General features: G+C 34.0%; 1 protein-coding gene across 3 annotated transcripts in view; it reads left to right on the top strand.

The window, feature by feature from the left end:
* Positions 1-18013, top strand: part of LOC149796220 (GATOR1 complex protein NPRL2-like) — a 42178-nt gene that overhangs the window by 10797 nt on the left and 13368 nt on the right. For all 3 annotated transcript variants that reach the window (XM_089966176.1, XM_089966177.1, XM_089966178.1), the window contains exons 4-7: positions 4864-4972; positions 10118-10254; positions 14622-14719; positions 16096-16132. In XM_089966176.1, coding sequence (XP_089822302.1) covers positions 4864-4972; positions 10118-10254; positions 14622-14719; positions 16096-16132 — 381 coding nt within the window. The remainder of the gene's footprint in view (positions 1-4863; positions 4973-10117; positions 10255-14621; positions 14720-16095; positions 16133-18013) is intronic.

Genomic DNA, 18013 nt, shown 5'->3' with positions numbered 1-18013 from the left:
TATTGGAATCTGATATACATTTGGATGCTGATATTGGAATCTGATATACATCTGGAGACTGATATTGGAATCTGACATACATCTGGAGACTGATATTGGAATCTGATATACATCTGGATTCTGATATTGGAATCTGGATATACATCTGGATACTGATATTGGAATCTGATATACATCTGGATACTGATATTGGAATCTGATATACATCTAGATACTGATACTGGAATCTGATATATGCCTGGATACTGATATTGGAATCTGATATACATCTGGATACTGATATTGGAATCTGATATACATCTGGATACTGATATTGGAATCTGGATATACATCTGGATACTGATATTGGAATCTGATATACATCTGGAGACTGATATTGGAATCTGGATACTGATATTGGAATCTGATATACATCTGGATACTGATATTGGAATTTGATATACATCTGAATACTGATATTGGAATCTGGATTTACATCTGGATACTGATATTGGAATCTGGATATACATCTGGAGACTGATATTGGAATCTGATATACATCTGGATACTGATATTGGAATCTAATATACATCTAGATACTGATATTGGAATCTGATATACATCTGGATACTGATATTGGAATCTGATATACATCTAGATACTGATATTGGAATCTGATATACATCTGGATACTGATATTGGAATCTGATATACATCTAGATACTGATATTGGAATCTGATATACATCTGGAGACTGATATTGGAATCTGGATATACATCTGGAGACTGATATTGTAATCTGGATACTGATATTGGAATCTGATATACATCTGGATACTGATATTGGAATCTGAATATACATTTGGATACTGATATTGGAATAGATAATCTGATTATTATGTTACTTTATGAATCAAATATTGGTTTTGAACACACATGAAAGATCGCCACTGTGAGGGATTTTACATTTTTGGACCAATATGCTGGGCGCATGCCACTTCAGAGGGTGGCCACACATGCAGGGTACTTTTGTCACAAACTGTTCTCAGCAGAGAAAACTGGCAGTGTAGAGAAGTTGGCTACTGGTGAGTTGTTTTTTTATAAGACAGGGGCCACTGTACAATAAGTCAAAATATTGTTTTATGAGATTTTGGGTTCAACAAGGTAATCTCCAACTTGTGGTCCAATTCTGACATATCCATGCAAACAAACACAGAAGCAGCTATCAAACAGGACTTAAAGTTTTATAATAATGCAAACTTCAATATGTAGAATGAGTGAGCTACACATTGATCCAAACTTCATGCAGCTCTGTTCTGATGGTTCAGTTTTTACAAGTCTTGGGTATGACTCTGCTGGGGTTTGAACCCATGACACAACCTGGTTCCTTCCTAATAACAGTATGCAGTTACTAGTAAACCAATAGAAACTATTGTCAAGAGAAACATAGATGCAGGATCCAGGATGTACCCACAAATGTTATCTGAGACACACAGATAATATCCATATCAACTGTGAAAGACTTTTTTCTTCCACTAATGGCAGGAAAGCAAAACATAACCCTACAATCACTGGCTGCTTCGCTAAGGATAATTATTATCTTTGTACCCTGAACTCTGACAGATATGCGATGAAAACATCGACTCATGAAATGCAAGCAGATTCCATTAGCCTGGCCTTGAATGTAATGTCTCAGTTTAGGACATAGCAGAGTGACCACTTTCATGATACCTTGCTAAGTTGATAACTGAATCTCATTGGGTTGACGGTAGCTGCACAGAGAGTGACTCCACCCACACCACTCCGGTGGCCTAGTGATTAGAGCGTCCACCTTGGATGCGAGAGGTTGTGGGATCGAACCCTGGCCGAGTCATACCAAAGACTTACAAAAATGGTACTAACAGCTGCCTCACTTAGTGCTCAGCATTAAGAGGTTAGTGTTAGGACTGGTTGGCCTGGTGTCAGGATAATGTGACTGGCTACATGTCTGTGGCATGATGCCCCAGTGCTAGACATCACTATAAACTGTCACACTGTAGACATTGTAGCAATATGACTGAAAAATTGTTAAAGCTACATTAAAAATCCAAATCACACACACACACACACACACACACACACATGACCCCACCCACATTCATAAAGGTTCAGCTTTTGACTGAAACATGAATTTGCCACATTTGCTAGATTTTTCTGAGAAACTTTTGATGGTGAGACAATAATCACAGGGACATCCCACACACATGTATGAATAAATTGTCTTTTGTTGTGCTAAGCTAAAATTAGCAGATGTTTTAGTAGAGCAATCATGCTTCTACTGACACAAGTAGGATGCTCAGCATCGCCTCCTCTGCTTTCCTATTCACCCAATGTAATGTGTTCAGGTAATTTATTTGATGGAGAAAGCAAATTTGTTAGTAAATTGTGTTTCTCTGATATACTTACCTGATCACATGACAGATACTCCTGCCCACCCTTTCCCACAATGCAATAATCTTTGAACTCATTAACCATGTGTGCCATATTTACGCATCATGAAATTGTACCCTACTTCCAAGCTCTGTACTGTCAGCATCATTTACGATACCCAAAATGGGTGATATTACAGAAAAGTAGACAGATGTAGCTCTACAGGGATACCAAATAATGTACACTTTCTATTCTTACATCACAAAGTGCAGCAGGGAAAACATAACTTTTGAGATCTGATTTGTTTAGGCCAAACATTACTGGTTGCCAGAATGGAAGTTTGTATTTGGATTTTAGTCTTTTTGACATTAGATCTAAAGCCTACCAGTGCAAACTTCAAGAGGACAGGTGAACCTTTGCAAAAAGTAAGATAAGTTTAAAATGTGTAGGAAAAATGGCCAGGACATGAAAATCTTGGGCCCAGTAGGCAAAAAGTCCAATTTTTATCCTTCAGCACATGTGAAGTTGAAATAACCAATCCAAAACATTGTTTATAATACAACAAGGCATCCTGCTAAATGAAAATTTCTCGGAAGCGTATGTATTTGGATGTATACAGAAGTAATTTTAAAAAATGTTTGCTACCAGTTTTGCAGGCGAAAATACAAGAATCTCTAGGAGTTAATAAGTTAGGGTGTTAAGTAAAAAAAATCTTGTTTAAACCAAATATAACTCTAGCCAAAAGGGAGTTAAACCTGTAAGAAATCATTCCTTTTGTCTGTATAATATATAGACAGAAAGATGCTCTTTCATCTTTCAAGCAGGTTTAGATTCAGAGGTAGAAAATAAAGTTATCTAATTGTAATGTGATCAGGTAAGTATTATCTGACAAAAATAGATTACTTTATTTCAGTTTAAACAAAGTTATTTTACAGTAGAAGAATTCAGAATTCCTTGAGAAGAATGCATCTCAAGGTCTTTTTGGTTTAAATAACAGCAGCCATATTCAATAGTCGATGATCATCATCAATTGTACAAGCTTGAAAGGCCTTTAGACTTGGACACTTTATGTTACAGTTGCTCAAATTCTCTTCAGTGTTAAATAAGCTGTTTAAAGTTTTTTCTTTCTTTAGTTATGATCACTGTATTTAGTGATGGATTGTCATCATCTGAACAAATGTGAAATGCATTCATATTCTGTTCTGACCTTTTTTCAGAAAAATTCATTTAAGTGTTTTCCATTTCTAGTACTGTTAACAAGCTGACAGATGACATTTGTGAAAATGAACAAAAAACTTAAAAGGCCTGGCAAGTTCTGTTGAAATTCATGACTCAAAAAATAGGATAGTCCAATGCCTGGAGCCCTTCTAAATTTAGATCAGGACCCTCTTATTTTTGTAAGTGATTTGCCCACTGTGCTTGTCAACAAAATAAAAGAGTGTTATTTAATTTGCCTTACAAAACAATGTGCTGACAAAATTGCAGCATTTTCATCTGAAAAAAATGATTAATATTCTTCCCCCTGCTGGGGCTCCATTTTTTGTATCTTCCTTCACTTTAAGAAGATCATCTGCTGTCTGTATTTCATTGATTACCTGTAATTAGCACAAACTTAACCTTCCTGAATAAGGTTAAATTAGAAATGTCTTCATAAAACACAAATGACACAACAGTGCTCAAGGTTCTCACTTAGGATTTCAAAAGTTTGATTCCAAGACTCCCAAGCTAGAATAAAATTGGAGTCCCAGATAAAGAAATTAGAGTCCCAATTACCACGAATCATCATTAGCTATGTTATCTTATTGTGGTATAAGCATTAACTCTGTGTTGCAAAAACATGAATACTGTATTGGTCTAGGATCAACATTCTAGTTTATAAATAAATTTAAGCGCATAAACAGGAGTCAGACTGAATGAAAACAAATTTTAGGAAGGAATCAAGCTAGGAGCTTAAAGGTAAAAAGTTTGCAAAGATAAAGCTGACTCCAAAAGTTGAGAAAAAGCAAATATACCTCTTGCTGCAAAACTTCCTGTTCTTGAAAAAAGAATGTCCACTTTGTACAAGATGATGCATGAAGGTATATTATTATGTACAGTGTTTGTTTTTAAAAGTTGTACTAAATAAATCTGCCAAATTTACATTTTACCAAAAGGAAGCAGGGAACATGTATTAAGTAATTTCATGTAAGATCATCCTAACAGATTAATAATATTAATGTTCAAGCATGATATTTGTGGCATAAAAATATTTTGGCTACAACTTTTCAGAGCGGGACAGCCTATTAGGGGTCATGGAACATGTTTAAAGAAATATCAAGGTGATTAAGCAAACTGCAGGCTTTCAATAAAAGTGAGAAACAAAAACCACACCGAACGTTTGTATTGCTGCAATGCACATTGATCATTTTGAATGTTTAAATTATAACCTCTATTTTTCACAGGTTAGAAATAAAATTTACAACCTCCTTCTTCCAGCTTGAGAGTGGTTTCCTGTCCAACGATGAAACCAAAAGCACACTCCCCACACTTCTAACTGAGATATTGGTGAAGCTTAATGAGAATGGGTGTTGCAGTATTGTAATGGGTAAGTTTTAGTATTGTTGTAGGTGTTAACAGTATTGTAATGGGTAAGTTTTAGTATTGTTATAAGTGTTACAGTATTGTTATAGGTAAGTTTTAGTATTGTTGTAGGCATTACAGTATTGTTATGGGTAAGTTTTAGTATTGTTGTAGGTGTTACAGTATTGTAATGGGTAAGTTTTAGTATTGTTGTAGGTGTTACAGTATTGTTATGGGTAAGTTTTAGTATTGTTGTAGGTGTTACAGTATTGTAATGGGTGTTACAGTATTGTAATGGGTAAGTTTGTAATGGGTAAGTTTGCAGTAGGTGTAACAGTATTGTTATGGGTAAGTTTTGGTATTGTTGTAGGTGTTACAGTATTGTTATGGGTATTACAGTATAGTAATGGGTAAGTTTTAGTATTGTTGTAGGTGTTACAGTATTGTAATGGGTATTACAGTATTGTAATGGGTAAGTTTTAGTATTGTTGTAGGTGTTACAGTATTGTTATGGGTATTACAGTATTGTTATGGGTAAGTTTTAGTATTGTTGTAGGTGTTACAGTATTGTAATGGGTAAGTTTTAGTATTGTAATGGGTAAGTTTTAGTATTGTTGTAGGTGTTACAGTATTGTTATGGGTAAGTTTTAGTATTGTAATGGGTAAGTTTTAGTATTGTTGTAGGTGTTACAGTATTGTTATGGGTAAGTTTTAGTATTGTAATGGGTAAGTTTTAGTATTGTTGTAGGTGTTACAGTATTGTAATGGGTAAGTTTTAGTATTGTAATGGGTAAGTTTTAGTATTGTTGTAGGTGTTACAGTATTGTTATGGGTCAGTTTTAGTATTGTTGTAGGTGTTACATTATTGTTATGGGTAAGTTTTAGTATTGTTGTAGGTGTTACAGTATTGTAATGGGTATTACAGTATTGTTATGGGTAAGTTTTAGTATTGTTGTAGGTGTTACAGTATTGTTATGGGTAAGTTTTAGTATTGTTGTAGGTGTTGCAGTATTGTTATGGGTAAGTTTTAGTATTGTTGTAGGTGTTACAGTATTGTTGTACATAAGTTTCAATATTGTTATGGGGAACTTTCAGTATTGTTATAGGTAAGTTTCATTATTGTTATAGGTAAGTTTCAGAATTGTTATGGGTAAGTTTTAGTATTGTTACAGGTGTTACAGTATTGTTGTGGGTAATTTTCAGTATAGTTATGGGTATTACAGTATTGTTGTATGTAAGTTTCAGTATTGTTATGGGTAACTTTCAGCTTTGTTATGAGTGTTACAGAAATGTTATGGTTGTTACAGTATTGTTACAAGTAAGTTTCAGTACTGTTATTGGTGTCACAGTATTATTATGGGTAAGTTTCAGTATTGTTATGGGCATTACAGTATTGTTATGGGTAAGTTTTATCTTTCATTATTGTTGTAAATATTACAGTATTGTTATGTGTTACAGTGTTGTTACAAATAAGTTTCAGTATTGTTATGAGTGCTACAGTAGTGTTATGGGTTTTTCAGCATTGTTATGGGTTTTACAATACTGCAGTGTCATCAGTTTTCATGGGGGACCAATTTTCGTGGTTTTTGTTGTTGCCTGAACCACAAATTTAAATCCCCAACAAAAAATGAGCCACATAGGATGATGACCCCTCCCCTCATTTTCTTGCAGTGTTTCCTTCCTAGAGATTAACACAGCTATTAGTATTTGATAAATCAAGGTCAATACTGCTATATGGTAATTAAATATTAGCTTTTACATGTGTTTGTTTTATTTTTTATTTTAACCTTTTGAAACAAGAATTATAAATCATTTTATATTGTTTCACTGCACACGTTCAAGGTATGATAGCTGTAATTTTACACTCACTGCCTTAAATTGATATGTGAGGTAAGTAAGGATAGAGAGAAAATATAGAAAAAGCATAAGGTATTCAAACAATAATAATACTGAAAATGAAACAAAAAAATAATACAAAATAACAGTATAAGAAAGTTAAATTTAATACTTATTCAAATCGATCCTTAATTGAGTACAACCATTGTTGAAACATTTAAATCCTTCTGAAAGCACATTTCATTTTATCCATGCATTTTTAATCCAAAAGAACAACAATCCTGTAAAATACTACAGTATAACTATTTCTTGAAACACTTAGTAATGAAACACTATGTATATACACTAATTAGAGCAGAGTATTAAATCTCACACTTCACAGATTTTGGACAAAACCACTATATCGACACTGTGTCAATCAAGTCTCATGGTACTCACAAATGCTTCTCAGGTAAATAAACCCCAAATTGCTGAATTAAACAAGTCTAGCTTTCTCAAAACCACTGTAATTAGGTCCAATCTTTTACTCATTGTCATGTGAGCTGCAATTATCCATTCAGCGTGAAATGGCTTGATTAATGAGGTTGCAGGGTTTACTAATACTGTGCAGTGATCATCACCAGTAATATCCTTTTCCGTAACGGCATCCATGACCTGTTTAGCATGCCACTCATGGAAGTGTGACTTTAATTCTTCTTTAATAAATGATTTGCCTAGTGTTGTGTGCTGCGTCAGGTTCCTTTGATGTATAACACTCAAATGAAAACATGGTGAAAGTGATTAATCTTGACAGGTGTTTTATTTGTGCTCATAGAGATGGAACTATTGTTTTAGTGTTCTTGGCTGTGTCGTCTTCGACTGATTTTATTTACTTGGTCGAAAATAAGGTGTCAGTGTTAAACTTACCAGGTATTTGAATTGTGCTCATACATGTGGTAGTATTGCTTTGAACATTAAATTGACCGCCATTTGCATCAGCATAGTTTTATTCTTTTTGTATTCTTTATTTTGGGTATTTGTAGAGGTTAAACCATGAAATTAAATACCTACTAATATAGAAACTTGAGAGGCAAAACCACGAATTTATGTACCCACGAAAATGCCTTTATATTACAAAACAATGAAAATTGAGCCCAATGAAAATAAATGATACTACAGTATTGTTATGTGTGTTACAGTATTGTTATGTGTGTTACAGTATTGTTATGTGTGTTACAGTATTGTTATGGGTGTTACAGTATTATTATATGTGCTACAGTATTGTTATGGGTGTTACAGTATTATTATATGTGTTACAGTATTGTTATGGGTGTTACAGTATTGTTATGGGTGTTAGAGTATTATTATATGTGTTACAGTATTGTTATGGGTCTTACAGTATTGTTATGGGTGTTACAGTATTATTATATGTGTTACGGTATTGTTATGGGTGTTACAGTATTGTTATGGGTGTTACAGTATTATTATATGTGTTACAGTATTGTTATGGGTGTTACAGTATTATTATGTGTTACAGTATTATTATATGTGTTACAGTATTGTTATGGGTGTTACAGTATTGTTATGGGTGTTACAGTATTATTATGTATTACAGTATTGTTATGGGTGTTACAGTATTGTTATGGCTGTTACAGTATTATTATGTGTTACAGTATTGTTGCAGGTAAATTTCAGTAATGTTATGAGTGTTGCAGTATTGTTATAGGTGTTTCATTAAAGTTATGGGTGTTATAGTATTGATGTAGGTAAGTTTCAGTATTTGTATTGGTTTTGTCAGTATTATTATGAATGTTATGATATTGTTGTGGTTAAGTTTCTGCATTTTTATGGGTAGTACAGTGTTGTTGTGGTTAAGTTTTGATATTGTTGTGGATGTTGCAGCATTCCTATGGGTAAACTTCAGTATTGTTATGAATGAATACTTTTTTTTAAATTTAATTTTATGAGGGTAACTCAATATAATATACTATTCATTCTGATATCTCAGGATGAACAAACTATTATAAGTCCAAGAATAGAAACAAAAGTTAAAAATAGTTAAGCACATATAAATACATTAAATTAAAAAAACTGGAGTGCATGTATTTCAATATTTAGAATGAAAACTGCCTTTTTAGAAAGTAGTCAAATGATTTTGTTTTAAACACATATAGATTTGCTTCTGTTCTAATTGGTTTGGTGAGTTCATTCCATATAATAGCAAGAAGCAAATAATTTTAAAAAAATGTTTATTTTTGGAAATTATGTTTTCAAATGATCATTTGTAATTGATCTTATTTTAGATCTTTGGTACCGTTAGAGTGGTTATATTAAACCTATTTTAAATGTGTGCAAAATAATGTAGGCATCTTCAGTGATTCCGATCTCCATGTAGTTGTATATGTATATCTTAGTCAATCTAATTACTGCAGGATGGGTTCAGCCTGTTTGGTCAGAGTGACAGACGGTATTTTTTATCTTTCAGTGGATATATGCACTGTCACTTAAATTGTTACAGGTATTTCCATTGATGACAAAATAAATTACCCACAAATATGCAGTTTTGGAAAAACCAAAAGCATGAAATTTAATAACATATAAATTTAAAGTGATTAAGTGTGTGTGTGTGTGTCTCTCTCTCTCTTTATATATATGTTATATATGTATGTGTGTGTGTGTTGGTGAAGTAGTTTAACTGGTATACTGTGATACAGATCCTGCTGGCACATATACCATGGTACACCAGTAACCCAAATTTTGAAGCATTTTTAAAATGTCTACTTTGGCCATACTTTATTTTATCCTTTCAGCATCTGTTGTTGTTAAACTGTTAACTATTTCTTCAAGCTATATATGCCAAGGAAATGATTGAACTGCACATTCTGTTCCACCTGGTGGATATGGAGCCTTAAGTGTTGTTAGAGCTGGTACCTGCCCTCACACACATGTGATGAACTGCCCATATTTGTCATCCTATACAGTACACTAAAATGTATCGGTACATGTAATACCTATTTTTTTTCCACATTAAAGAGAGGATATATTCAGTTTTTGAGTAGATATATGGACATATTTCAGAAGTGAAGTGGAAATTTTGTAATGTAGTGAGTGGCTTTCCATTTGCAGATCGTGATGATACAAAATGTTTACACTTAATGGGTGAAATATTTCCATATATACTCAGAAAAGTTGATTTTCTTTTACATATTTTTTAAAACAAAAACCTTCAATTTTCATGTGTTTTTTCCATTCTGTCCAACATGATTAACAATCGTATATATATATATATATATATATATATATATATATATATATATATATATATGAAAGTACAATCTTTAAAAATAAATTGTAGGCGAGTTTTGTACGATTCATCTGAAAGTGTCCCCAGTGATAGAGGACCCCAACCCAGTCCAGGACCATGATGTGCCAATATTTACCTCCAAGAAGGTTGAGGTCAGCAGCCCTCTCTGGGATATCACAACACAACAGGTCAGTTTGTGTCAATTATACTTATTTCACATCAGCTTTCACTTGAGGTTTGATTGCTGTATGTAACAGGAACTCAAGCAGGTCACTTAGTGCTGACATTTTATGAGTAAGGTACCTTGCCCATTGACACACCACAGTAGCTAACCAATTGGTAGGATTTGAACCTGCACTGTTTTGGTGATGAATTATGTACACTAACCCTTGAGGCGCAGTGGCTCCTGACTGCATTAGGCACCTCTTATGCAGGGCTGGAATAATTTGGTTGGGTGCCCTGAAGTAATTTTAAAAAGTAGCCATGCCATGTTCACAATGTTGGAGGGTTGTTAGGGGTTGAGACTCAGTGTATTTCAACATCAGTTTGCTTGACCAAAAAGAAGTTATTATACATTTAAGAATATAAAGCTATCTTTTAGTATAAGCCTATATAAAATGACTGTAAATTCAAATTTGAATAAAAGAAAATAACATATACTGGTATGTTGTCTTTAAAGAATATAATACCCTTGGTAACAAAAAATAGCTGGTAGAACTTAGCATTGTCAAATATCATCACATAAAAATTAAGGTTTCTGTTTTTAAAATTCATTGGATGCTGGAATTAATTAGATGCAGTCTTTGCTGCTCGCAATAGTGCACTAGTAGGTTTGTAGGTAGTGGAAGTGAGATATGCTTGTCTCTGTAAAAAAGAAAATGTACATTTTTAGGCTTCAAGCATATCATTGCTGGGATTGGGTGGGTATAATTTTCTTAAGCTTTTTTTCATATAACAGATAATACAGCTTTAATAATTGCTTCTGTCTAGTACAGGCATTAACAAAATCTCTTAATTACCACAATCAATTGTGTCAATGTGAGCATATGCTTATTATTGTCTTTCAATCAATACATTTTATGGCCAGAATTATCCAGAAAAGCATGAGTTGAATTATATTTCATATTTGAACAAAATTAAAGTAATGAATGTAAATAAAAATAACTAATCTAAATGTTCCATCTGGTGTGTCAAATATGTTCTGGGCAGTCCTGATGTTTCAGGTGGTGTTACTAAGTCATGGATGTTGTATACTCAGGAATAATATTTTTTGATATGGTATTTGCATTATTTTGCTCACTTTGCAGATAGCTGACTCATCTCTACTGGAATCACAGTTGCTATTCAACATTTTGACTTCAAAACAGATTGACACTTGGGCATTGTTCCGACTACTAAGATAATCATGCTCTGTGTTTTATATATGGAATAAATTCCAATTTCAAACCATTTCACTGTGCTGTGGGGGCCCCCTAGCAGGCAGGGGCCATGAAACGACTGCTACATTTGCACTACCTTTAGTCCAGCCTTGCCCTTATAACATCAGGCCTATTCTACATCCCCAAGTCAGCAGGGGTCTCACCTTTGGTAGACGTCAGTGTAAGATGATTTTTGGATACAGAAAACTGCAAAATGTAGTGTAGAAAAGTCTTGACTCTGTAACTGCTTGTACATAGAGAAACTAAAGATTACTATGAAGTCAGTAACAAGTGCAAGTAGCATTGGACGGATCGTGTTAGTTCTATAGTAGGGTTAGCAACATGGTAGATGCAACTAGCTATACAGGTAATGCATTTTCCACATTGTTCCTACTTGTTGTTTCTGTGAGATATATCTTTTACAGAATTATTAGATTAAGACCAGATTTAGTTAACAGGTTTACACGTTAAATTTAGAATTACTCTGATGAACCTTTTCACCCTTTCTAATTTTTTGTAGAGCCCACATTGGTGGGAAAGTGAGACACATTAGTCACTTTTGTTTTAGTGGTTCCAGTACCATTGTCCTCAATATTTTGTTGAGGCTTTTGTTAGATTTTTAATTGCATATATTTCCTAAACCTCATTATAAATTCCCATGATCCTTGGCATGAACCATTATAAATATATATAGGGTTTAATGGAACATCAGCACAAAACTGGCAGTATGGTGCCAATCAATTAAGTAATTATTGCAAACCTGGCAGTATGGTGCCAATTAATTAAGTAATTATTGCAAAACCGGCAGTATGGTGCTAATTAATTAAGTAATTATTGCAAAACTACTTTTAGAAGATCATCATGCCAAATAAACATAAGCATGTAATACTGTAAGATAAAAGACAAAAGGTAAAGTTGTTAAAACTCTCTTAAACTTATTACATTAGTAGATATTTGTAAATCAAATATAATACCCTTAAAATATATAGAGCTGAGACAGTTCATTTTGAGATACACTCACTGTCTCTTTGACCTTGGGGTGTATGTCACAGTCACAGATAATGTGTATTACGGTTTCTGTTTAAGTGTTTCATTTACTTAGATTCCGAAAACCCATTGATGAATTTTATTCATACTCAAGAGAGACTGCTCCATTGGTCTAGTGGTTAGAGCATCTGCCTTGGATGCGGGAGGTCATGGGCTCGAACCCTAGCAGTCATACCCAAGACTTGTAACATAGCTGCCAACCCTCACGATTTTGGCGTAAATTTCACGACTTTTTCAGCAATTCACGGAATCACGCCGCAAGCAAAAAATTAACAAATTCTCCAATTCTCAATTATTTTAAATCTTTAATAAAATAAACGATTTACCCTTAAGTGCTAGTCGTGATATTGGCAGATGCCGAAACGGTCCGGTTCTGCTGGTCACGATATTAGTTGAACTACAGCCGATTGGTATAGTTGGCCCGGTAGCAAGCATTTTAGCCTATTTTAATCTATATGTATAAGAGTAGTTTTACAAATGCTTTTGAGAGAAGCTTGGGCCTAACCCAAATTTTGCTTCGCGCATGTGTCACCAACACTGATTTGAATTACCATTCTGCATCGCATCTAAGATCTTTAAAAGGCTTCACCAGCAAGGAAAAAGAAATGTATTGCTCAAAAAGCGAAGTTTAATTTGGAATATACAAAAAATTGGCCATGCATTCAGCCATCAAACATTGATATACATAATGCTTTTTGCACACAGTGTGCCACAAATTTTAGTATTGGGCATGGTGGCAAAGACGTGAGGAAGCACATCGGTTGCAAAAAACACGTAGAGGTTGGGAAAATTAAGAATTTGCAGATTTCTGTTCTGGAATATTTTAAGCCATCAACAGAAGACCTGCAAGCTACCAACACTGAAGCATTATTTGTGAGTTTTCTTGTTGAACACAATCTATCTTTATCAGATGGAGACCATGCTAAACATTTCAGCTCTGGAATATTTTAAGCCATCAATGGAAAACCTGCAAGCTACCAACACTGAAGCATTATTTGTGAGTTTTCTTGTTGAACATAATCTACCTTTATCAGCTGGAGACCATGCTAAACATTTGTTCCGACAAATGTTCCCGGACTCGAAGATCGCTTCCAAAGTTTCCTGTGGAAGAACCAAAAGTGCTGCACTAGTTAAAGCAATATCGGAGAATGCCACAGAATACTTGGTCCCCAAGGCAAGAAGCCTGAACTGTTTTGAAAGCAAATTTATGATCAAGCAATTGAGAAAGTTCAAGTCTGCCACAGTATCATGTCTTGGTAAATAACCACAAGAACAAGTGAAGTTTATGAATACCATAATAAATAGAAATGCAGATATATTTCTGCATATATATAGTGTTTTATTTTTCTTTTGCGATCTTGATATAGTGTGGTAGTGACGGTCAGAATGGATGGAGTTAATTGTCATGGTATTTTTCACTAATTCATGTCCAAATTCACTAATTCGTATCCCTATTTTCACTAATTGTGAGCCTGGAAGGTTGGCAGCTATGCTTGTAAAAATGGTACTAACAGCTGCCTCGCTAGGCGCTCAACATTAAGAGGTTAGTGTTAGGACTGGTTGGCTTGGTATCATGATAATGTGACAGGTGGGACATCATGCTACATGTCTGTGGCATGATGCCCCAGTGCTAGACATCACTATAAATTGCTCCACTGCAGACATCGTAGCAATATGACTGAAAATTCAAATCACACTCAACACACTCATACTCAAAATGAATTCATTATGAAGCAAAGACGATTCATTGAGTGATATTCTCACTTGCCCCTTTGACCTTAAGGTCAGAGTCACAGCCATTAACAGTGTTTATTTTTTAGTTAATTTTTTTTCATTTGCTCATATTTCCTAGACCTTTTGTATTTTGTACACACATGGGTTGGATAGTTATGAAGTTTAAACAATTCATTCTGTAACTTCTTTGTTTAACCCTTTGACATTGTTTCCCTTATGCTGTTTATTTCTTTTGCCCCCATTTCCACCTAATGACTTCAGATTATAAAATAGTCATACATGTGCAGCGATGGACTAGTAAGATTATTTTATTCTGAGTAATATACTTTTCCCATTTTGTTTCTGGTTGTATTTAGGTTCTGCAGTACATTGATGGGTTTAACCACGTTGCTAAGATAGCTACAGAGGCTGATGTTGAAATCAATCTTGTCAAAGCTTGTCTTCAGAATCTCTTGTAAGTTGCACGCAAACACCAGGTACTTGCACCAGACACATGGGCCCAAAGATTTTGCTTTTTCAAAAACCCACTAATAAACTCTATAAGGGTTCATGAAATGCTGTATCATGTGAAAGAGTATTCTGGTCTTTATGACTTTGAAAATGTCAACACATGTCTTAACCTTGTTAATATCAACAGCAGAGGTGGTTGGAAAAATGTTATCAGTGCTTTGCATGTCTGTGAAACCATGCCAGATGAAAGCCAGGAAGAACAGTCAGAACTGTTTTCTCTGGACTGTGCCCTTGCAGCATTTTTTACAGTAAAATTCAAGAGGGTGTACATTAAATCATCAGTGTGTCATAAAGGTGTACAAGGGGGCCTGGGTGGCATAGAGCTCCTTTACTGATTAATGCCATCTCACCTCTTTCTATGTTGGTTTGAGTCTCAGGTTTGGCCAATGTGGGTATGTGAGAAAGCTGCCAGTAGCGTCCCATGGATCAGTGGTTCTTACCAGGTCTTCCTGGGTTCTTCCTCCATAAATTATACTGGCTGCCCTATATAGCCTATGTTGTGCTGAGAAATGGCATTATACCCAAAACAAGATCAAGGGGTGTGTGTGTGTGTATTGTATTCATTTATTCATAGTTCTTGTAATATTGTAAGAATTCATCTGGAAATAATTTCTTACAGCAATATAGATATTCATCATAAAACATTTTCATTTATATTTTAAGATCATGTACATTAGCAAATGAATTACAGACATAACTAAGATTATATTTATTTATCCTGTCAGTAAGTTAGCTTCACTTTTGCAAATTACAATAATTCTTTCCATCACTTCTTCAGATTTCATTCTTTCCTCTAGTGTTAAACTGTTTTTCTATTTAAGTGGAGTCTGTCATTGTTATCAAGGTGATGAAGGTCGCAGAAAGTGTGTTGTCCATCCATCTTGTCAGGCTGTGTTACATCATATCTGTTGTGGATTTAATTTCTGGTCAATAACATTTGTAAGGGCTTTATAGATTGTGTGAGGATTTATATTATAAAGACCTATGCCAAGTGTTATTGTTACCATTTTCAGACAAAATGTTATGGACTTATGATTCCTGTTTGGCTTCGAACATTACTTTACAGTAGGATCACATTGGTGGCAGCATCCATATCGTAAGGACATATATATATAGTTTCAAGGATTAATATTGTTACATTAAATCTTAGATATTTTTAATTGATCATTAAACTGCAAAACTCTTATTGAATATAATGTTACAAATATTAATGGTGCAAAAATGTGATGTATGATAATCATTTTGTCTGAGGTCAGACTCTTTACAAGTTTTTTGTCTGAAAACTTTTTATTAACCCATTTTTTTTTTTTCCTTTTCCAGACACTACAAAGTGATAACCATTATCTCAATATTTCAGGTAAAGTTGATTTTGTTCTTTTTTTAATATTATTACGGAAACAAATCACAAGTTCAAAGTATTTAAAGTATATTTACTTTCCATTGAGCAATTGCAGGTATCCGCTGACATGCTCAGTTTTGATTTAAGTGAATTTTGCATTAGCATAATTTCATATGAATTTTTAAAAATTTAATTGTTTGGGTAAAGACTAAATAATGAAATTATTTGTCTAAACAAAAATTAGGATTCTTAAAAGGCTCAGGTGAATGGTATTAATGTTGATTGAATTTCATTTTTCAATGAAAATTAAAGGCAGTGAAACCAAAATATTTTAGTTACATGACTACTCTTGGGCAACGCAACTATCATGTAAGTTGCAGGGTGGCACTATAGCAAAACATTCTTAAGGAACCTACTTACTGTATATACTTGCTTTTAAGTTGACCAAATGAAAACTGCATGGACCCAGATCGGCTGGTTCTGGGTCTATGCAGTTTGTTAAGGGTAATCAGTAGGACAGACAACAGAGACCCTGATATGCAGGTCATTATGTGAAGGTAGATCAATGTCAGTGTTGTTTGCAGTTGGACTCAACTTATAACTGAGTATAGTTTGCCCTACCTGTATACCAATGCATACATTATGCTTTATAGGGCTTGCAAATTAACTTTGTTTTAACTGGAAATAATTGTTATGCTGTTACTAGTAGCAACAAAGTTCACAAAAAGTTATATCCATGAAAAATATTGACTTCACAATATTCCAGTTAAAATGCTTTTTTTCTGCACTTTCAGTCCTTTTTTAAACTTCATAATCCCAAAGAAAATGGGGTGGGTCAATAAATATGTTTAAAATGTGTTGCTAAAATTTCATATGAATCAGATGGGCATAATTACTTGCAACATATTATCATATTGCTGTTTGCATTACTGCATGTTCAGGTGGTATAAGTGTAAATCTGGGTATCAAGGTAGTATAAGTATAGAACTGTGTATCTAGGTAGAATAAGTGTAAACTATGTATCTAAGTACTATAAGTGTAAATCTGGGTATCTAGGTAGTATAAGTATAAAACTGTGTATCTAGGTAGAATAAGTGTAAACTATGTATCTAAGTACTATAAGTGTAAATCTGGGTATCTAGGTAGTATACATATAAAACTATCTAGGTAGAATAAGTGTAAAACTATGTATCTAGGTAGAATAAGTGTAAAACTATGTATCTAGATACTATAAGTGTAAAAATATATATCTAGGTAGTATAAGTGTAAAACTATGTATCTAGGTAGTATAAGTGTAAAACTATGTATCTAGGTAGTATAAGTATAAAACTATGTATCTAGGTAGTATAAGTGTAAACTATGTATCTAGGTAGTATAAGTGTAAAACTATATATCTAGGTAGTATAAGTGCAAAACTATGTGTCTAGGGTCCCTGAGTGGCTAAGTGGTCTAAAGCACTCACTAATCCAGATCACTGCCATCTCACCTCAGTCTGTGTGGGTTCGAGTCTCAGGCTTGGCTAACTTGGGTATGTGAGAAAGTTTGCCAGTAGATTCTCATGGGTCGGTGGTTCTTCCCAAGGTTTCCCAGGGTTCTTCCTCCACCAGTAATACTGGCCACCATGTATAGCCTATTTTTTGCTGAAAAATGGCATTAAACCCTACAACAACAACAACAACAACTATTGTCTAGGTAGTATAAGTGTAAAACTATGTATCTAGGTAGTATAAGTATAAAACTTGGTGTCTAGGTACTATTAATGTAAAACTATATATATAGGTAGTATAAGTGTAAAACTATGTATCTAGGTAGTATAAGTGTAAAACTATGGATCTAGGTAGTATAAGTATAAAACTATGTATCTAGGTAGTATAAGTGTAAAACTACGTATCTAGGTAG

The sequence above is a fragment of the Sinohyriopsis cumingii genome, chromosome 7 (assembly GCF_028554795.1).
Source record: "Sinohyriopsis cumingii isolate HCF-2022 chromosome 7, ASM2855479v2, whole genome shotgun sequence".
Classification (NCBI taxonomy): domain Eukaryota; kingdom Metazoa; phylum Mollusca; class Bivalvia; order Unionida; family Unionidae; genus Sinohyriopsis; species Sinohyriopsis cumingii.
This window is presented reverse-complemented; position numbering and strand designations above follow the sequence as displayed.